This window comes from Pollachius pollachius, assembly GCF_949987615.1.
Source record: "Pollachius pollachius genome assembly, chromosome: 8".
NCBI classification, from domain to species: domain Eukaryota; kingdom Metazoa; phylum Chordata; class Actinopteri; order Gadiformes; family Gadidae; genus Pollachius; species Pollachius pollachius.
In genome coordinates this window covers 16,635,372-16,658,330 of record NC_136941.1, presented here as the reverse complement: position 1 = coordinate 16,658,330, position 22,959 = coordinate 16,635,372, and the positions used below count along the sequence as shown (strand labels likewise).

Genomic DNA, 22,959 nt, shown 5'->3' with positions numbered 1-22,959 from the left:
GTAGAATGGGTTGGCGGAGGGACTAGAGCAGAGGGTGAACGTGTGAGGGAGGCCCTGACGGAGCAATGAGTCTGAGTGCAGAGCTAAGGGGAAAAGGGCTCTGAAGCAGACAAGGGAATTGTTGCTGCACTGTGATGCCCAGAGAATGTAAATGTGGTGGATCTGAACTGTGTTTTAAGTCATTATTGCACTACAAGTCTGCCAATTATGTTCATGCGATTGGAATGAATGATGACAGATAACACTCTGTGGCGTGACCATTTAGCAGTGGAACCCCACGTGTTGATGGCTAAAAACTGTCTCTGACCCGACTCTCTATCATCACTGCACTGAGAGGGAGACTAGTGTGATGGCGTTACATTTTAAGTAGCTCGGATATCAAATGCAAATCTTTGTGTTCTAATCCATGTGATTATTTGGATTACTTTGCTGTCGAAGGCTCTCCTTCTCATTTGAATAAATCAAAGGGTTCATATAAAGGAACATTGACGGATTATTTTGTGTTATTTTCTTGTGTTTTGTTCCCCTTGGTTTGATTCTTCTCGTGTCTCCTCTCAGCCGACACGGTCACACTAGACAGACCGCAGCACAAACAGTGGACCTGCTGTCCAGGTTATAGTGCTGTCCTGATTAGGACCGGCGTCCAGACAGCAGTGATACCCTTTCTCTTAAGGCGGCTGATGATGGTCAGCTCATCCATCTTCAGGTCCTTCAGAAGGTCGTCATGGCAACCCCTGGCTTGTTAAAAGGGCTCTCTGGGTCTACTCTGACGCATGACATTTACAGCGCGGTGCACTTGCTCAAATCTGTTGGGATTGTTTTTTGGGGGGGGAAAATAGAGCCAAATAAATATTGCTTTGAACGTTGAAATAAGGTTGACAGCGATTTTCTTCCATGGGTTGAGATTCTACCAAGCCTAATTGAAAACCTCTAAGCTAAAAGCAAATTTAAGAGAAACAGTTGATAAAAGGCACCTACTTTTGACTTGGAAATCAATTTCCCATCCCTGGTGTTCTTCATTTATCCTCTCTATTTTGCACCACTGGTTGAAAGAAATGTCTGTATGATAAAATACTCTTCTGCCCAAATAACTTAATATTGTGGCACTTGGTCAATTGAATTGTTGCCAGACCTTGTTGATGTTACGGTTCACCTCGCTAACCAAGCATTACATATTCACACTCAGTGCCTCTCCTCGGTTTATTAGAGCGACTTTCAAAGGACGACTAACCCCGCTTTGAGCCACCACTTGTCACAATTATTTGGCTGCACTTGGAGGCTGATTAAGCCGCACTGATATGACTGCTCCGACGAAGGGGGACTTGAGGGCCGACCCCCAGTGTTAATTTCTCTGGCTGTGATTCCTCATGTCAACAGTATAGCTAAACACGCGAACACACTGGAACACGTGCACACATGCATGCATGTGCACTTAGGTTTATACATGCACACAGATATACACACACTCACACACACACACACACACACACACACATACGCACTCACAAACACGCACACACACACATGCACACACACACACACACACACACAAACACAAACAAAGACACACACACACATATTCACATGCAACCACAAAAGGGCAAGGGTATAAAAATAAACTATTTTCTTGATGTTATTAAAGGGTATGTAAAAAAAATTATATAATTCTAGTCAACTTTTCAAAGGAAAAATAATTAGCTTTTATTTTCACCATCTTAGAATTAGCATTTAAATAAGCTTGCTTTTCTATGCTTATCAACAGGCTTGTCCATGCTCAGTTTGAGCCAAAAAGCGACCTTATAACAGACTAGTCTTTACGTAGATCTTTTTATAACCCAATTAGGGTCCTTCTCCAAAATGACCTTATTATTTATTAAAACGAGAACTCAGAAAATACAACGAATTAGCCCGCTGTAGTAAATCATGCATTTATTCAAGCTCTGAGGGATTCTTACACATTCCTGCACAACCTGGTCCAGTCCTTCGAGATAAATGACATTTTCCTTTTTCCTTCCTTAGCAAAAAATAAAGTATATTTGACCGGTTATGTTTATCACTCCATCCGGTCTAATCCTTCTTACCCTGGACTGCTCCGAGATTCTGCAGGCAGTTGAAGCAAGGAGCGCCACCATACAAACCCTGTGTGTGTGTGTGTGTGTGTTTGTGTGTGTGTGTTTGCTGTGTGTCTTCGCTTGCATGTGTGTGCGTGTGCATGTGTGTGTTTTGGCGTGTGTGTGGGCGTGTGTGGGTGGGCGTGGGTGTATGGGTGTGTGTGTGTGTGTGTGTGTGTGTGTGTGTGTGTGGAGATGGGGGGGGGTGGGGTCGGGGGTCTGCTTACATGTACTATCTGGGAAGCCAAATGAATCTCCAGGTGCCCGGGAACAGTGTGTGACAGCCTGGGAAATCTAAAGCCTCAGCGTATTTTGCCCAGTAAAGGGGGGAATTTGTCACAGTGTCCATACTCACTCTGGGGGAGGAATGAGCCCCCCCCGCTTCACCCTACACACACACACACACACACACACACACACACACACACACACACACACAGACACACACACATATATTCTGCTCCAAATGGGACTGAAAGCAGTGGGTAATGAATGCACTCATTACTAGAACCACTTCCCACCTCACATCGAGCACTTTTGGAAAAATAAAAATAAAAAAATAAGAAGAAAGAAAAATGAAGAACGATGTCTCACAGAGATGGGGGTTTTTCCGACGGTGCGATAAAAACATGTTGTGGAAAGTTGCCCGGCCGACAATCAGCGTCTCTTTGTGTCTTTGATTGCTTTTTATTTTAATGAGGGCTATGGCTTTCTCCTCATGTTCTATTTGTGTGTGTGTTTGTGTGTGTGGTTCCTGGCGATCAAACAGCTCCATGAACAAAGCTCTTGGCCTCCGGGCTGTGATTGTCCTGCTGTCCGGCCACCAGCCTGGGGCAAATTCACCCTGTGGCCGCTCAGAAATCTTACACACACACACACACACACACCCCCCCCCCCCCCCACACACACACACACACACAGAGTGAGAGAGCGAGAGAGAGAGAGAGAGAGATTATTACAGCCACGGAGGGTGAATCATAGAGCTCTTATCGTGTGGAACAAGTTGTGTGTGTGTGTGTGTGTATACAAACACACACACACACACACACACACATACATACACACACATAGCAGCGTGTTTGTGCATCTGTGCATGCCTCTATCCGGGAGTCACCATTGTGTGCATCTTGGCCTGGGCTTGTCCCCCAGACACTATATACATGTGGTCTTTTCTATCACATGTATGTGTGCGGCTTTTTCTCTTCCTATACTTTATATATTGTGCTCTATTGATGTGCCCTACACCTGGCCCATCATACTTAGTGTTTCAGAGCAAAAACAACATTCATTTCAAGTACACTTTTTGCACTGCTTTGCTGCGTACACAGCAGGGACTTATAGCATCAGTGTTGTGGACACTAGAGACACATCATGAGTGGAGCTACAGCTATTACCGGGCCTCGATAAATAGCGTTAAGACCAATAGACTTAGGACCTATTTACAAAATAATCACTTTCTCTCCCTTATGTCTCCAAGGCATAATGAAATTTCTGCTTTTGCGCTCGTAAAAGACCGGCCAAAAACAACAACAAGGAAAGCTCTTTAGGGCACAAAAACTAATTTGAGTCCATGTCTCAGTGGAGCCGATCCAAACAAAATTAATTTATTAAATCTTCCGTGGTAAAACGCTCTCCTCTCCCATCGCCATCCGCTGCCCCGGGACCTGCTGCTCTGGCCCTGGAGTCGGCCTGCTGACTCGCCCTGCGGCGGCTCTTTCTCCAGATTGTGCTAAAAAGAGAGAGCAAGGCCGGGAGCAAAGTTATAGCTGGGCTGGGCTAGATATACTGTTATGGCCTGCTGCACTGCAGGTGCCTCACAGACCTCCTGACTAGTCTCCACGCCCTGGCAGATGGTGAGACGCATATGCATGAGAGTAGGAAAATAGTTTTGTGGAAGAATTGTGGAAAAATCTTTTTCTTGTTTATATATGTGGCTACTTCATTTTTTAAATATTGTTAATATACATGGTTACATATTTGCATAGGCGTATTCCTATTAACATAATTGTATCTAGGTATTCAAATTAACGTATTTTCATCTAGGTATTCCAGTCATATTGATACCACAACTGGTGTTCGTAAGCCATTTTGAATTAAAACATCTCCTTTATACGTAACATTGATAAATAAAAAAACATCTTATATCTTCTTAAATGTTCCTTTTTGTACACTGTTTAGTAAGTAGTGAACAACGGAATAACAACATAACATATCAGTCGGTTACTATCCACTGTTGGGTCAAATACACTGTCTGCCACAATCAATATCAACAATTATTTCTCACCGCTGTTCAGAAAGAAGACAATGCAGTCTGGTGAGAAACGCCTGAGAATATACAAAGAGTCTATTTAGCACCTCTCCCTTCGATCTATTCGGCCCACTTTACGGGGAATTATGGTGTGCCATATGAGTGAGGGAGACTTTATAGAAGATTGAGCGGTTCTAGCTGAGTGATCTGCCAATATAAAAACTCTGAGATCAGAACTCTCCCCACCACCACGTACATTATTTAGCAATCAAGAGACCTTCAAATATAACTGTCACATATTCTCCTCCTTGCCTTTTCATGGTCGGCAGAGAAGATTGCATGGATTTATTCTCCTTGTATTGCGACATTTTGTCTGGCATGTGAAAATGAAATGAAATGGAGGCAAATATATATTGACCGATAGCTACCTTGCTCGGAGACAGCCCTGTGGTTTTGCGTCTCTTGCAACCATTCATGCTGCTGGAAAATGATGGTTAATCTTTTTGTTTTCATTGGAAAAATGTTTGCATTATTAAGCTGTTCAAAATGTGCACCACACAAATGAAAACACTATCTGTTGTGTTGCGAATTCAGGCACACATAATCACACACACACGCACACACACCCACACACCCACCCACCCACCCACACACACACACACACACACACACACACACACACACACACACACACACACACACACACACACACGCACACACACACACACACACACACATTATGATTATGAAATACAAAGCAATAAATTCAAAGTAATAAATACAAAGTGTTCAATATAATGCATTGTTAAATAAATGTCAGTTAGGCTTGATGGATAAAGAGTAGAATTATTACACACGAACACACTGATGAAAAACATTAAGCTACAACGCTAGGTGAAACTGACGATCCCAAACGGCAGAACACAGGTGTGGGTAATGGATTCAGAACTCCTCCAGGTGAACCTTCTTAACAATAACTAGCTGGGGACTGCTGCGTGGGCAGCGTGGCCGTGACAGCTTGTGTTCGCCCATCGCTTCTAATCCCCCTGCCACCCTGCACCACTTTGTAAACTCCAGCACAGGCAGTAAGGGCACATTTACTATCTTTTACTCTGCAATTTTCGAAGGTAACACGCTTTTCTTCTATTTTCCCTTTCTCTTCGCGTGCGTCCCTAAACGGTCGCTTTGGCGCAGCCGTAGGTGATAGGTGCTGGGAGCCGGAGCAGTGTCTGGGAGGGAGATGAGAGGCTTGGAGGACGCTCTCTGCTGGCCTGTGAAATATTCATCAAACGGCGGCAGGGCGGGAGTGCAGCGAGGGGAAGAGCTAGAGAGACCACTGGGAATAGAACATCATAGTTCAGGGAGTGAGTCGGAGCAGGAACACGAGGGGAGCGATTCAGGCCACATAGAAACGGAAGAGTAGGATGGAAACGTTTTATTGTGTCTGCGGGGGAAGCTAGGGGGGAGATTAAATGCCAAATATAATGAATTCAGCTGTGCCTCTCAATAGTAAATAACGTGGAGCTAAAGGTAGGGGCAGAAAAGCTAATTTGCTGGGAGTTTGATAATTTAGAATGGGATGAAATGAATTCAAGATCGGGCCCTTGCTACTTTCCCCTCTATAAACATTTATGATCCAGACCTTGTTATCAAGACCCATTTAATATTGTACATCGGTGCTCGCATTGCCTGCAACCTGCCAGCAAAGACAAATCAATACATTTGGCAGAAGTGCACGACACAATTTCATTCAATGCACAGTGATGAAGGACTTTGAATGGATTTTTCCACATTTAATAATCAGCTTTCAGAGCCGTTTGCTTTTGCACGGAGAAAGAGACGTCTGGGCACTAGTATTTGTTATTGTGTCCACTCATGATGCTGTATAGTGCATTCTTCCTATTCCCCTCTAATTATGGGGACACCGAGTTACTTTATGACAGCCTTTTATTTATTCATTCTCTCCGAGGATGGCTGGGGTTCAACTCAGCTTACTGCGCTGCATATCCCTCTGACAGCCGAGAACACTTCCTTTAGGACACACACACACACACACACGTGTGCACACACTCATGCACGCACACATGCACCCACTACAAACGCACACATACAGGAACACGTACACACACATGCACACATAGACACACACACACACAAACACACACACACACACACATACACATACACACATACACACACACATGATGCATCTGCATGGATGCACAAGTACACCAACGGATGCCAGTGCCGTGGTCCACTGACTCCAACAAAGCTTTACTAACATGACTTTGGATTGGCTATTCGTCCCGTCGGTCCCATGCTGGCTTTTATATAATCAATGCAACACAATTGTCCATTAACTTGGAGGGTGGTGGTAGGACGGTTATCGGTGGGATGGGCCCATTTATAAATTACTTTTTTCCGTTGTGTTGCCCAAATGACTTCCCAATCACCCATCAGCAATAATCCACCGACTAATCCATCTCCTGCGCCCATGGCCCCGTACCAACCCTTAATGGCTTAGTTGGAACTCTGTTCAGACCTTTTGCAAGTCAGGAGCCAAAGGAGACGGCACGTTTAACTAAGCAATCAGGAGGGGGTATCTTAGTCCAAAAAACCTGCTCTTTGTAAATTTTAATGACAATTTTTCGGCAGTTTACGTTCACAATTATTTGAAATGAAGAATAATTATTATTATTAGAATCCAAAGGATGAGACCCCCTGGTTTGACTGAGCTGCTAGTGGTTGGGTTTTATTCTTTAGACATTTCAGGACATTAAAACAATTTTCGAATTCATGACATTAGTCCATGACATTTCCAGTCCAGAAAAAACATAGATCCACAACCTTTCAAATAACTGCCAAAGTAAGAAGGAAGTAGGCCCTATACCAGAAAGGTTGTATTATTAAGGTCAGAATCTGTTGGGGTCACACAAGCTGGTCGTTGTTGGTTCCCGCTTGTTATTAAATTGTGTTTTTCCAGTGATAGCTGTTAAGTAGGGCTTACCAGAGCTCCCACCCAGCCAAGGACTTGTGTGTTGTCGTGTGCTGTTTGGAATGGGTGACTTTAAAGTGGGCTTTAGTGTTCCAATAAAACAACAAGAGCACTAATGGATTGAACCCAACCTGCTGAGATGCAATTTAACAGCTCATAGATTGCGAAAACTCTTCAAGGCATGGCAGAGCATTGGGAATTGTGATTTAAGTGCTGTTTCCGAGTCCGTCTCGGATGTAAAGTTCGGCTGTGCGTAATAATGACACATTTGAATGCCGTTGAGTGTTTCTTTAATGCCAGGGAAGTTCTGTGTGACATCTATATTGATTGTAACACTTTATTGGCTTTGTAAACCTAAATCTTTGTCTTGAGAAGTGGGCTTAATGCTTAGAGTGGAGTAAAGGACTTGAAGGGCGTCTCTCCCTAATGAAGGGTTAGGACAGCCGGATGACGTATGTGAGTGAACCGGATCCAGCCGGATAATGTTTCTTATGGCCATTGGCACCGAGTCTTTCCTTATTGAAGAAGCTCTTTGCATTTTACAACTCACATTTTTGTGATTAACAATATAAAAGGATCAGAGAGACATTAATTATAATTTCCAAATTATAATAAAATTGTAACATCGCTAGTGGGCACTTTTAAAATAATCATAAAACGTGATTCTGCATTACAAGCACTGTACTAAAATTATTACTTAATTCAGTCGCAATCTCTCCTTATAGGCCCATCTAATGTATCTGATGTATTTCATTTTATAAATATATATCTATACATATATATATTAAAATACAAAATATAAAAAAAGATTGTCATTGCATGCATTAAGTACTAATAATTGGAAATGATAATAATAGATGAGAAAGATAAGAACCTCCACATGCACGCTACAGCCTCAGTGATTCAACACGAGCAGGACAGGCCGTTCTCCTGCAGGCGGCCTACAGGACATCATCCCCCTGCCTTTCTGTACGCCATTATTCTCTCACGAGTTCCTGTCACATGTTCAACAATCAAAGAAACCAGGGCAGACTCACACCCCTTCACGTCCCATGTGTTAATCGTCAGATGTATGTGGACAGCAGCCATGTGCATTTCACATTCATGCATTGTCTCATGTATATTTCACAGGGCAGCCACTTCCCTTGCCTTAAGAAGCCTGCCCATTGGTTTGTCGTTGAGGTCATTTGCTATTTGACTACTCTCTCGCTGCTTTGACAGAGCACTGCTGTAGAGCCAAACTCAGATGAATGTCTGTCCCCCTCAATCGGCAGTGACTCCCTGCCTGCCTATAATGGACTGCAGAGAGACCCATATGCGCCCGTGGCAGGACCCAAGCTCTCACCAACAATTATTTAGTTGGTTTATTCTATCTAATCACCGGGACGTCATGCCCCGCTGTAATGCTGAGAGATGGTTTGCCTCGGGCGTCTGGGGGCTGTTCCCTTCCACCCTCCACGCCTCCACTCCTCTCAGTGTTGTGCACTTCACTCTCCCCACTCGGCCCCATTCATCCACACACACCCGGAGGAACCGGGACCTGCACAATGTTGAATGCGTTGTTCCACACGATGGAGAAACAACGTAGTAAAGCATCTCCGATGCAAAAAATTCACGCAAATAAATACACTTTATTCTACGCTTGATTACGTCATGTGTGACCAGAGATGTGCCTAAAAGGCATGCTTTCTCCCTGGCTGTTTGAATCTTACATCATATCAGCTGTGTCATGCCCTTAAACGTGAAGGCATTCTCTTTCTTCTTCCTCGGCGAGACTGCTTGATCTCCATGGTAACGTCAGGTCTTCGAGGAGTGTCATGAAGACAAGATGTGAGGGAATGTTGGATCCCTAGTCCAGCCTGGGCCGTCCCCTCAGCCTGACTCTGGTGTACCCACACCCAGGAGTAATGGCCCACCTCTTCTCTAGTTTTACTTCTTCAGGTTTTTTATGTGTTCTTTCTTGTCAGATTATGCTTCCTTTCTCTTGCCTCTCTAACGCACGCACACACACACACACACACACACACACACACACACACACACACACACACACACACACACACACACACACACACACACACACACTTTGCCTCTCTCTCTCTCCCTCTCACCCTTTCTCTCTCTCTCTCGCTCTCTCACCTCTCACATACTTTCGATCTCAAACACTATAAAAGCATTAGACTTGGCTGACCCCTAGTGGAAAATATGAGCTATCGCAGGTTCGACAAACAGCCCTTAAGCGTGACTTTCTGTGTCTTTAGGTGTTCACTCGCTATGGGAAGTGTTACACCTTCAATGCAGGAGTCGACGGCCGCTCGCCACTCATCACCACCAAGGGAGGGATGGGCAACGGCCTGGAGCTCATGTTGGACATCCAGCAGGACGAGTACCTTCCCGTCTGGGGAGACACGGGTCAGTGTGAATGGCTTCCTCCCATGGCCGACCATACTAATGTGCCGATCTGTCACCCTTCATTGCTCGCCCTCTGTTTTCTAAGTTGTGTGTGCGTTGTTTGTGTCTGTGTGTGTTCGTGTGTGCATGAGTGTGTGTGTGTGTGTGTGTGTGTATGTGTACGTACATGAGTGTGTGTGCGTGTGTGCGTGTGTGTGTGCGTGCATGATTGTGTGTGCGTTCGTGTGTGTGTTTGTGTGTGTGCGTGCGTAAATGTCATATCTCCCCGCAGAGGAGACCTCATTCGAAGCAGGGGTCAAAGTTCAGATCCACAGCCAGGAGGAGCCGGCGTTCATCGACCAGCTGGGCTTTGGCGTGGCCCCCGGGTTCCAGACGTTTGTCTCCTGCCAGGAACAGAGGGTACAGCCATAGAGTCAACAAGCAGATTAATGTCCCTAGGCTTTAAATTATATCACTGCTAAATCATGTTATTTACATCTACTGCTGAACATTGAGTCATGCAGCAGCTGCTTTCGTCAAAGGCGATTTAGAGAGAAGCACATAACTTTAAATAACTCCATAACGTTCTTTGGTGATGTAGAACAATCCGTTTTTCTGTTTTGTTTATATTTTATGCAGTGAATTTTTTTTCTGCTTTGCTATTAACGAGTACTGCTTTTCTGTGTCGTGTGTGTCTGTCTGTTTGTGTATGTCTGTGTTTTTGTGTGTGTGTGTGTGTGTGTGTGTGTGTGTGTGATTCTGTCTGTCTGTCTGCCTATCTGTCTCGCTGTCTGTCTGTCTGTGTGTCTCTGTGTGTGTGTGTGTGTGTGTGTGCGTGTGCGTCTGTGTGTGTGTGTGCGTGTGCGCATTGTGTGTTTGTTGTGGCTGTCTCCCTCCAGTTGATCTACCTGCCCCCACCCTGGGGGGACTGCAAGGTGACCCCCATGGACTCTGACTTCTTTGAGAGCTACAGCATCACAGCATGCCGCATCGACTGCGAGACGCGCTACCTGGTGGACAACTGTAACTGTCGCATGGTGCACATGCCCGGTCAGTGAGATCGCTGCCCGCTCTGCTCCCTCCAATGATGTTATTCTGATTCGGAGATGAGCTGGTCGAATTGTTTGTATTTGTGAGACTTAAATATGTATATATATTACATATATGTTTGTCCCTGTTTGTTCTATTTGTCCTCACTGTATTTGTTCTTGACTTTAGCCATAACTTAAGCACCAGTTTGTATAGTATTGTATTAGATATTGTATCTCTTCCTTTTCTGCTGCTGTTCTGTCACAGCAATTTCCCCTCAGGGGGATAAATAAAGTGTTAGCTTATCTAATCTTATCATATATACATACTATGTATATATATGCCATAATTATCATAAATACTAAACAAATATGATGTGTGTGGCGCAGGTGACGCACCATACTGCACCCCTGAGCTGTATAAAGAATGTGCTGATCCTGCTCTGGGTGAGAGACATGCTGCTCAACAACACACACACTAACACACACACACACACACACACACACACACACACACACACACACACACACACACACACACACACACACACACACACACACATACACACACACACACAAATGCACACACACACACACATATCAACACCCCCCCCCCCCCCCCGACACACACACACACACAGACACAGATTACTAAATACAAAGTTTTAAGCCGGTCATGTGATTGCTCTTGTGCCTGTTTCCCTTCTAAAACAGAGATGCTTCCCTCTCTCTCTTTGCCTCTATCTGTATGTCTGTCTGTCTTTTTGTCTATCTGTCTAACTGTCTGGCTGTCTGTCTGTCTGCAGACTTCCTGGTGGAGCGGGACAATGACTTCTGCGTGTGCGAGACGCCCTGCAACATGACGCGCTACAGTAAAGAGCTGTCCTTCGTCAGGATCCCCAGCAAAGCATCCGCCAAGTACCTGGCCAAGAAGTACAACAAGTCCGAGCAGTACATCGCGTAAGAGACCCTCGAGTCAACGCAATCCCCCAGTCTTTAAGCACGTTTATCACACAGCGTTGTTGAATACTTCAGAATTACTGCATTAATCTCAACTGTTGCATTCAAAGGTTAATCTGCGGTTTATACTGTTATTTATAAATTTTACACTGCTGCAATAAATAACAGACCGTTGCTATGGATGCAGTTTCAAACGTAGGATCTATTTAATCCTTTCCCCCCGCTGTGGGGTCTGGTTAAACCTCAGAGTTCAGATGAGATTTTCCTCAACAGCGAGAACCTGCTGGTGTTGGACATCTTCTTTGAGGCCCTGAACTATGAGACCATAGAGCAGAAGAAGGCCTACGAAGTGGCAGGACTTCTTGGTATGTCCGCCTTATTTCTCCTGCTTACCCTTCATGATGGAGGGAAAGTCCCTTCTAATATCTGTCTCTTATGTGCTTATGGGTTTCTTTTTCTAGGGGATATCGGCGGTCAAATGGGACTGTTTATTGGAGCGAGTATACTAACCATTCTGGAGCTATTTGACTACATCTATGAGGTGGGTGTTAAAGCCAAAAGGAAGGATGAGTGTGTGTGTTTCACTAACAATGTTCCTAGATGAGAGACTCAAGCCAAAGAACCAACCTCACTATCCTTAGCAAACATCAATTCAACTATTTTCTTAAAGGGGACATATTATACCAGGTGTGAGTGTGATTAGCTATGACAAGCCAAAAATCTGCCATCTCTGGCATCACAAGTGCACGTCTCCACCTAGATGTGTGCTGGATAGATCAGTCTACCAGCCTACCAAGAGTGACGACTTGTTGTCTATTTCTTCCCCAGGTGCTAAAGTACAAGTTGTGCCGCTGCTCGGACAAGAAGAACAAGCATCTCAACGACAACAACAACGACCACGGAGCCGTGCTCGGCATGGACGACGTCAAGTGTCACGTCACCAACTTCCACTGATCCTCTGGCCGGCACCAACAGAGAGAGGAGAATGTGTTATACTGTGTGTGCCTGCTTTAGGGTCATCATGCCTCACACAGGGTTTAGGTGCGGACGCTATCTGGATAGATTCATCGGTACGTCTCATTTAGATGCTGCATCGGCCTAGGTAGAAACCTTTGCGACAGACAGGGACATAACCATTTACAGAACCACAGTGGCTCAGCTGGTGAGATGCCCTTCATCGGGTGCGTTATTACACAGGTAATGTGATACCATGGTGTCAGTTCCCCCGGTATATTTGTGTTTGAATATTTATTGTTATTATTATTAGATGAGTTAAGAATTTGGGTTTCAATGTCGCATGCACATTTTTTTAAATTATTACTTTTATGAATTGATTATATTCATTATTTATTCATGTTCCTATTTGTATCATCCAAAAAATAATTTCAGTATAGTTTTTTTATGTCAGTTCTGCCCTATTTTGTCAAGAAACTACCTCATCTTTCAAGGCAGAGAAATTGTAAGAAAGATTAAATCGAATTATGGTTGAGGAATAAATTGAAAATGACTCATGACATGGGAATATATCATGTACAACTCATAAATTTTTTTCATCAAAAATGAATAGAATGAAAAGATAAAAACAAAACATAGTTCAGTTGATCAAAAAAAATCAATTCTGAGGCTATGGAATCAGTTTACCTTGGGTGACAATCAATACAAACATACAAAATGACAAGGGTTTAAAGGGCACATCGGGCACATGAAACCAAACAATATTGAAATTGAAATATAGACAACATCTATTTGTTGTCTTTCCAACAAGCTATTTAAAGGGTTTTACACATTTGCCTATGAGAGACTATAAGATGTACGTCATTGCAAACAAATCTATTTTCTTTTTAGATATTCAATGCTGAATGTGTTCAGGTTTCCTCTGTATCCACAGGGCTGCTCGCTTGCATGACACATTGTGCTGTTGCGTTTTCATTTACAGTGAGCAGTATATCGGCATGCCTATCTGCTGAATGTTTCATCACTGTGTGTCTTTGTTTTTTTGTGTATGATTTGTGTGTGTGTGGGGGGGGTGTGTGGGTGTGGGCTATGTGTATGTATGTGTGTGCATGCATGTGGGTTTTTAACAGACGTTAGTTATATGATTATTTTAGTTTCCTGTATGTCTGTAATTCAAATTGTTAGTACTCTGCAAACAGAGTTTAGGTTCTAATGGTGTATGTATTCCTATAAAGTGTGTGTGTGTGTGTGTGAGTGTGTGTGTGTGTGTGTGTGTGTGTGTGTGTGTGTGTGTGTGTGTGTGTGTGTGTGTGTGTGTGTGTGTGTGTGTGTGTGTGTGTGTGTGTGTGTGTGTGTACGCTAGGCGGCTTCTATGAGGGCAATCAGAACATACTCTACTATTGACAATGAATACCACTGTACTCTAATGGGACCTCTTTACACTCGCTAAAGCTATACTGTGTACTGCTATTGTTAAGCACAACAGTAAATCAACTCTAAAAAAAGATGTAAATATTCCAATGGCTGTGGATCGCATTGTTTGTAATGTGCTACTCTGTCTATTATTGTACTTGTTGCTGAATATAAACTATGTACGTATTTAGTTATAAATACCACTCATTGATGAATTATTCTAATTCAACCATATGTACCAATAATATATTGGTAGAATCACCTGTGTGTTAATTAAGTTAAAAGCTGTCCTTAATTAAAAGAGTCTCCTCGCTGGGAATAACATTAGCTTGGGGCTGCAGGTTGGAACGCTTTGGGAACTGCTATGAATTCCAACAAAATCATTTATAATAGTTAATCATGTGTAGAGGGGTTGACAGGGTTAAAAAATGACTAAATTAAACCAGGCATTCAAAAATGCAATGGCTCCTTATAGGGTCAATAAATAGTGCTCAATCTTTTTTGAACACTGTCTAACTGTAACACAATGGGGTCCTTTGTTGGGATATCAAAGAATAAAATGCTTCTTTGAGCTGATTGAATCGGTAATCACACTTCCGATTCGTGTTTATGCAACAGGAAAATCCTTACTCCGGACCATGCTGTGAGAAAAACATAAATAGGAAAGTCATGATGCAGAGCTGCCAACTCTGACACAAATCACCCTCTTCACACGTTCTCACGTCCCAACTCTTATATTTCTCTCTTATTTTACCCACTATTTCACTCTTTCGTGAACTTTTTCAATATTATATCTTAGGTTAGCACCTTGTAGTGCTCTTTGAAGTCTACTCAACCTTTACAGAGTCACACGGTAGCAACAACGGCCCGCTGAACCACTGTGAGGTTAAACCGTCCTGTAGGCAACGTCACTTGCTTTTCATAGTCATAAATTATTGCAAGTTGACAGTGGCGTAAGAAGGTCATAGAGGTCCCAGGTGCAATCATGTGAATGAGCCCCACTACTCCCCAATACAAATGTATTCTAAATGTATATTGGTCAAAATCCCATTTGAACAAATACAATTAGATACAATTATATGTGTAAATGGGTTACTTCAAACTAACAAATTCATTGATTAATGTTCAACAGATAATAGTATATCATATAATATCATTTGTTTATTTCAGTCAAAAGCATGTGGCTTTCTGAGGTATCTGATAGGGGTTCTGGGATACAAATTATAGACCTATGGGCATGTTTAACACATACGGTGCAGCAGGGGCGTAGGAATGAGTTTAACATTGGGGGGGACACATATCGGAAACCTGACAGATCCGGTATAATTTTTAGGTGGGACAAATGCGCCTGTCTCCGATATTGGAGGGGACACGTCCCCTCCGTCCCCCCCGGTTCCTACGCCCTTGCGGTGCAGTGATTAAAAAATAAGTTGATCAAGTCAACTAAAAAGCAAATATACATATGAAACTTGGGAAATTCATGTAAGTAGTCATGTTTTCAGCGCCAGTTTCGAGTCAGAATGGCCCCCAAACAATGTGCCCCTGAAATCTAACTCAAAGGTTTTCAAAAAAAATATATTCAGGGCTTGATCAGCGTCTGAATCAGACAAAATTTCACTTTTCTGCGAGTTGCTCCCATCTTATTGACCTTTAGAAGGCCATACTGCTCGACCGGGCCATGGTCTCACTTCGCACCGGTCAGTGGGAGGTTCCGTTAATCATCTAATCGGCCAATTAGAGCAGAGCTCCGCCGTCGGTTTCCACGCCCACATTGCAGGCAGTAGTACTAGTCGCGCTCTGCCTCAGCGGGTAAAGGCACCCTTTCTGTCATTCATTGCATTAACTATGGCAGCTCCAAAGAAAGTGTGCATCATTGGCTCTGGAAATTGGTAAGTGCATATGCTAATATAAGGATGTGTTGCTACTGCCTCAAAGTAAGCGAAAGGATCAGTGTCCTTTGCAATTGACGCAGTGTTTGATTCTCCTGGACAAACACTTATATGTGATCCGCTAGCAATAAATTGCTAATATTCTGAGAAGAGCCGTCCGTTTTTAACTTGTCTTTTACCGCTTTGTTTCGAGGTTTGCTCACCGGGTTAGCTTGGATTATGATCACACGGTTGCCCATTTTTTATTTTCGCACAGTGACTCGTGACTTGGTCACTGCGATGTCCATGTTGTTGTCGTGCTACATGAGATGGGAATGGCGAGCAGGCTGCGAGGATCCTCAATTGTTGCGTTATTCCGGCTAAAGAAATACTATTTCCGGTCACTTACTTTCGATTATCTCTGTAGGACATATAACAGTCCCTCTAGCGAGAAGCATACGACCATTAAAATGACAACAATGATTAGAAGGATACATATTGAGTAATTAAATAAAAAAATAATGTCACGGAGACGGAGATCCATCTATCAGAAGTCCTTCTCTCTCGCCCCTCCACCCTTTTAACTGAAAGTTCCACCCTCTCTCTTCAATAACGCTCACTTGGGGCGTTAAATGGCGAGGCGTGCTTGCTCTGATCATGGCTCCAGTTTACACATTGCATAACACCGATAGCTGCAGATGTACCACGTCTGTGGGATTCGGACACAATTGCCCGAACAGTTCTATTTATTATGTAATCATCGACGCTATCATTCTATATATTATATCCTATCGATTATCTGTTCCACTTATATCATACTGTATTGCATGCAATGATATGCATTGTCCATTGCACAAAGCTCAAAGTCTTTACACAAGTTGTTGCTGAAGGAGACGTACAAAGACCACATCGGGGTCACCCTTTGTGACCCCTATAATCCAGGGCATGATTCGATCATTTTTGGTCAGCTCTGTTAACCAAGGATAACGTTTGACTAGGATTAAAAGCAGTGATTCACCTAATTGTGTGTAAATGATGGAGGCACATTTTCAATCACATTTTTGAACACTTATGCAATCAGCCTCTCATTGCATCCATTTTGATTATGCTTTCTAACACATATATTTATCTTTCACCATTAAGGGGTTCGGCCATTGCCAAGATCATTGGAAGCAATGCTGCTACTAATTCAAATTTTGACAACACCGTCAATATGTGGGTGTTTGAGGAGATGGTTAATGACCGTAAACTGACAGAGATTATCAACACTGACCATGAAAATGTGAAGTACCTCCCTGGGCACAAACTTCCATCCAATGTAGTAAGTAATGCTCGCACAGTAATGCTTACCTTGTGCCATGTTCCCGTTTTTTTTATATATATATATATATATATATATATATATATATATATATATATATATATATAGACTGTTGAATATATCATAGTTTTTTGCAAAATGTTTTATTGCGCCATGTTCATTAACTGCCATTCCTCAATGCATAAATACCGTTGTCATTTCCTAATCATTTGAGTTATTTGCACATGACCCAACTAAGAGAGATGTAACACCAGCTGTAATAGTAGATCTATTGACCCCTTCCTTCATGCTTCCTTCCATCCATTAGGTGGCTGTCCCTGACCTGGTGGATGCCACCGGTGATGCAGACATCCTGGTGTTTGTGATCCCTCACCAGTTTATTGGCAGAGTGTGTGACACCATTAAGGGGAAGATAAAGAGTGACGCACTCGGAATGTCTCTAATCAAGGTAAGAACTGCTTGTTTTATCTGTGTGATGATACCGTGTTCATAGGCCACAGCGATTGTGTGTCCCTAAAGCTTTAGGCAATCATTGATCGCCAGGCTCTGTTTGTAGTTTGTTTGCTGGGGATGCCAAGTCTTCCTACTGTAAGACTAGCTAATCAAACCTTGGGGAATTCTTGATGGAAACTATTTCAATAAAATGAAATAGTTTTGTTAAGATCCAAATTCTCTGCAAAAAACCAAACTGGCAAGTATTGTTTTTCTATTGCCTGAAGGTTATTTGTCTGGCGCTAAGTAGACAAACTTATATTCAAACTATCCAGGTGGAAAACTTGGATAGTTGTTGTTTGGACAACCAAGCCTTATTTTAAACATTACCACTATTCCAACTGTAAAGGCTGTGGAGATATTGCGACACTGTGTTGGTTTAGGATAGCCTGATGCTCTTTCACGTTCCTGTACCTTCGTCTTTAATCATTAATTTGTCAATGTGCACCGTTTTAATCATCCTGAGCCCATTGTGTGGTTGTTGTTGTAGCTGTGCCAGCTAAAATAATCAAATCAACCCATTGAACTGGCAATAAAGTCTAAGATCCAACATAACATGTCCAAGTGGAGGTTGGGTTCACGGTCAACCTGACCACAGTTCTTTCTAACCCGCAACTCTTTGATTTGAATATTTCTTGGTATTACCTTTTCCTTTTGATCTTTTTTTTCCAAGGGTCCCATGGCATGCTACTTCATGGATTTTTTTAATATAATTATTAGTGGGCCCCTAACACAGTACTTGAAGACATTCCCGAATTTCAGCCGTAGTGCAGAATTACAGCCGCTACGAGCCAGTCGCACATTGAGCTTGCCCCAAACGCGCCGTTTCGGTGTCTGTAATGCTTTAATGCAAATGAGGAGGAGAGAGGCGGGTCAAGGAGGAGGGTGGGGGTGTTGCCCTGAGCAGCTTGCGGCCAAGGAACCATGCGCTTTTTACAGTGGATGTATCGCAAATGGCGAGGCGGACACAGCCTTTGGCCGTGTTCTGTAAATATTCGGGAGTCCTGGAGCTCTATATCTAAATAATATATTATATTATACATAATATTATACATAGATATCTATATCATATCATATATATTATCACGGCCTGATCTGAAGTGGACTGAACGACGACATGGAGGAGAAAGGGATTGTTGCCCGCGATTGTTGACCACGATTTTCTCCCGTCGGAGCCTCGCTGACTCGGCAGCGGGCGGCGGGAAGCAGGGCTCAAGCTGGAGACATTCGCAGGCAACAATCCCTTTCTCCTCCATGTCGTGGTTCATGTACTTCAGGGAGTCAAAGCCAAAGTTCCTTTCCCCCAATTCCTTCTCAACTATGGCTGAGATAACCCCCACTACGTGTCTCGTTGTGGAAATACCAGAGATGAGAGTCTGACGTGTTATGCGCATAACACCAACAGCAGAACGGTTATCCAAATAAAGAAGTGTAGGCCTAAAACACTTGTGTTACAGTCATGGAGCTCTATATCTAAATAATATCATATAGCCTAATAGGCCTACATATCATATAATACATATTATCACAACCAAAAGCTTTGTGCGCCTCCAGACGATATTATGAATCACAAACGACTGCGTCGGGTTCTCCGACGTCTCTGGTTCTTCCACTTCCACATCAATCTGAAGTAGACTGAACCGCGAGCTGCCCGCTGCCGGCTGCCGGGCGGTGGTGCTTTGTTGTGGTGGTGCCTAGCGGTGGCGGGCGGCGGGCAGCGGGGCTCATCGATGGCTGAGATAACCCCCACTACAGTCTCGTTGCGGAAATACGAGAGACGTCAGAGAACCGATGTGTTATGCGCCATAACACCAACAGCAGAACGGTTATCCAAATGACAAAGAAGTGTACAACACTTGCGTTACAGTGTGTTTAAACACACACACACACACACACACACACACACACACACACACACACACACACACACACACACACACACACACACACACACACACACACACACACACACACGGTGCTCGCAAGGTCGTTGTTTCATTGGTGGCCAAATTCTGTGGGCTGGCAAGGCAGAGTAAGGGGAGGTAACTTGGCCCCTAATGACGACATATGGGGCCACATTCCAAATCAGAGCGCTTGAGCTTCCATTTTTTTCAAAGGCGAACAGGATACCTAGTGCTCGTTTTACACCGAATGCAAGTTTTAGCCACTGGGGGACCATAAGCAGGCTAGGGGAACTCATATTAATGTTAGAAAACCTCATAAAGTGAGATTTTCATGCCATGGGACCTTTTAATCCTTCTTTGTGTCATTATGTCCATTCTTTGTATATTTGTTTAGCTTGTGTATCTTTTTATCTTGGGTCTTTCAGTTGCCCTTGTATCCACTTGTTTCCATGATGTGCGGTATGTTTTGCTGCAGGGTGTGGACGAGGGGCCCGATGGACTGAAGCTCATCTCAGAGGTGATCCAGGAGAAGCTCAGCATCACCATGAGCGTGCTCATGGGGGCCAACATCGCCAATGAGGTCGCCGACGAGAAGTTCTGCGAGACCACCATCGGTGAGGGACCGCTGCAGAATTCCTGCAGCTCATGGGACGGAATTCGTTCTTTCTCTTAATCTCTCCTAATGCACACCGCATGGTAACTGAAGTAGACGGTTCGGTCAATAAGTGGCTAGGCTTTGACCTTTTGGATATGACCTGGCTGTTCGGTTTTTGTCGGGCAGGACAGGAATGAGCCACTTTGGTTAAACATTTTGTAATTATCACTGTACTTAGTAATATGATTCACATGCAAAACTGCTTGTTTTTGGAATGGCAGATAAATGTTAACACCAGTGCGTCAATGTCTAATCAGGGCCGTACAACAAGATGCCTCTAAATGCCACGTTTCTTGGTGTGATGAAATTGTTTGCGTTGGTATATCGTCTGCTCGGTCATAGGGGGCATAATGTATGTACTGGTTTTCTTTCTGTCCAGGCTGTAAGAATGAGCAGCACGGAGCTCTGCTGAAGGAGCTCATGCAGACCGATAACTTCCGGGTCACCGTGGTGGAGGAGTGTGATGTGGTGGAGATCTGCGGGGCACTCAAGGTGGGCATCGAGTCTCCCCTTGAAATGATCGAAAACCCTATGCCGATTTAGCGGTTCGTGTGTCCTTACACTCGTTTTGCTGCGATCTCTTTCCCGCCGGGTGCCAGAACATCGTGGCGGTGGGCGCGGGATTCTGCGACGGCCTGGGCTTCGGGGACAACACCAAGGCGGCGGTGATCCGGCTGGGCCTCATGGAGATGATCGCCTTCGCCCGCATCTTCTGCACCGCCGGGCCCGTCTCCTCGGCAACGTTCCTGGAGAGCTGCGGCGTGGCCGACCTCATCACCACCTGCTACGGCGGTCGCAACCGCAAGGTGGCCGAGGCCTTCGCCAAGACTGGCAAGGTGAGACGTCTGGTCCTGGGTGGGGGGGGGTGGTGTTTGTTGTTTTGCTTTGTCCTTGGTCCAAGAAGGCCCTTTTTTTTTCTTTTATTAGATATTACAACCAAGGCTGGTATACAGGCTCTTGGGTCAGATCGAGGAGTGTTTTTATTTGTTTCGATTGTTTTTATTGCTCAGTCCATCGAGGAGCTGGAGACGGAAATGCTCAACGGTCAGAAGCTGCAGGGACCGGCGACGGCCGCTGAGGTCAACCTTATCCTGAAGCACAAAAACCTCATCGACAAGTAAGTGATGGGCCAATAGCAGACACCCGATACTGACCATTCTGAAGTGTCTATCTTAAGACTTTGGTACTATTATAGTGCTCAACAGAACAACTCGCTGTCTCTCTAGGTTCCCACTGTTCAACGCAGTATATCAGATCTGCTACCAGGGCCACCCCGTCACAGAGTTCATAAGCTGTCTGCAGAACCACCCGGAGCACATGTAACAGCTAACCGAACCAAGAGCCTTCCTACTCTGTGAGAGAGGGCCATCAGTCGCACCTCACCTAAAAACTGTTAAAAGATCAGTTGGATTTGAGCCACTACCATCTAACTCCACAGCTAGGTCGGCACAGGTGATAGGAATAGCGGGTTCCTCTTGGAGGGTTTGGATGCATCCGTCTTGGGCATATTGAGCTGTAGCTAAACAATCTCCTCCTGCCAATATAAATATATATATATATATATACATAAAAATACTTTTTTTATCAACTTTTTCCAAGTGCTTTTGGTCCATCATCTCAACCCTTCCCAGTACGGGAGCAACCGATTTTTGTAGTTGTGTGGTACTTTCTCTTAGGTCTTAATCATTTAGATTTAATCATAATGCATGTTTTATTTTTGTCTTGTTGTGACTGTGTGTACGTAAAGCCTCACTAAACATAGCTAGCACGTTGCTAGCTATATCACCTGATTAGCAAACCAGGGCCCGTACCATGAACGGTTCTGAAGCAAGAGAACTTGTTTTTGAATCGTCTCAGGGGGCAAGTGTCAGTTAAACCTGTTTTAACTCAGCCCTTTAATTGATCAAGCTGGGGTTGAGATTTTGAAAAGGGATAAGCATGTACTTCGATGATTGTTTTTCTGTGGGAGGGAAACTCCACAGTGTGCCAAACAAGTAGTTTTTAACTCCGTCCAAGTTTGTGTACCACTTTTTGGTTGGCCTACTATTGTGATTTGCTGGCGTATGCATATTAGTTTTTCTTGAGTATCAGAGCATATTGTGTAGTGGATTGAAAGGTCCCAACTGTATGTCTTGACTGACTGTAACGTCACCTAGCAACCTGCAGAGATGAAGTGCCTTACTAATGCATTGTTGCTCAGTCTTTGGTTGTTCCTCTGCTTTGTGATCCCAAAGACTTGCTTTCTAAATGTCTCTATGGTTTGGCTGTGTCGGTTCACCATGACCTTGCCTTTGGGTGGTAACGCATTAATAGTTGTCATGAATATTATGTTAAAACAAAAAAAAAAACCTGCCTTTTGATATCAACTAATGAGCTTAATGTCATCGGTTGGATAATATTTAATGGAAACTTGTCAAAATAAAATATGCCTTGATTAATTTGATTCAAGAGTTGTTATTGACTGCCTATTGAGTATTCAGTGGGAATCCTGCCTGGGGCTGAGATTAGACTCCATGGTCTTGGGTCTTGGAGCATAAAGGAGTTTCTTGTAGCAGCTGGAATGTGGTGCGTGCATATAGAGCTGTCCCCACATGGCCTCTATGGACTTAATGGGGATCC

The 22,959-nt window shown here is 43.8% G+C and overlaps 2 protein-coding genes across 3 annotated transcripts in view; both read left to right on the top strand.

Moving 5' to 3' along the window:
• The window catches only part of LOC307079551 (acid-sensing ion channel 1-like), a gene marked incomplete at both ends in the record, with an annotated part of 29,888 nt that extends 17,201 nt beyond the window's left edge, over positions 1 to 12,687 (top strand). The window contains 8 exons of one of the 2 annotated variants that reach the window (XM_079741969.1): positions 9,616 to 9,766; positions 10,038 to 10,165; positions 10,645 to 10,795; positions 11,164 to 11,220; positions 11,580 to 11,733; positions 12,007 to 12,098; positions 12,195 to 12,274; positions 12,562 to 12,687. In XM_079741969.1, the coding sequence (XP_079598095.1) occupies positions 9,616 to 9,766; positions 10,038 to 10,165; positions 10,645 to 10,795; positions 11,164 to 11,220; positions 11,580 to 11,733; positions 12,007 to 12,098; positions 12,195 to 12,274; positions 12,562 to 12,687 (939 nt within the window). Of the gene's footprint in view, positions 1 to 9,615; positions 9,767 to 10,037; positions 10,166 to 10,644; positions 10,796 to 11,163; positions 11,221 to 11,579; positions 11,734 to 12,006; positions 12,275 to 12,561 lie in introns of both variants that reach the window. The other variant, XM_079741968.1, reaches the window with a different exon arrangement.
• A 3,214-nt stretch (positions 12,688 to 15,901) lies between these two features.
• Positions 15,902 to 22,740, top strand: LOC307079632 (glycerol-3-phosphate dehydrogenase [NAD(+)], cytoplasmic). Its single transcript, XM_079742076.1, has 8 exons — positions 15,902 to 15,989; positions 17,112 to 17,289; positions 17,597 to 17,737; positions 20,161 to 20,299; positions 20,720 to 20,832; positions 20,940 to 21,176; positions 21,351 to 21,457; positions 21,567 to 22,740. Exons 1-8 carry the CDS (start codon positions 15,946 to 15,948, stop codon positions 21,661 to 21,663), a joined length of 1,056 nt encoding a protein of 351 aa, XP_079598202.1. The 5' UTR covers positions 15,902 to 15,945; the 3' UTR covers positions 21,664 to 22,740.
• Positions 22,741 to 22,959: the final 219 nt, after the last annotated feature.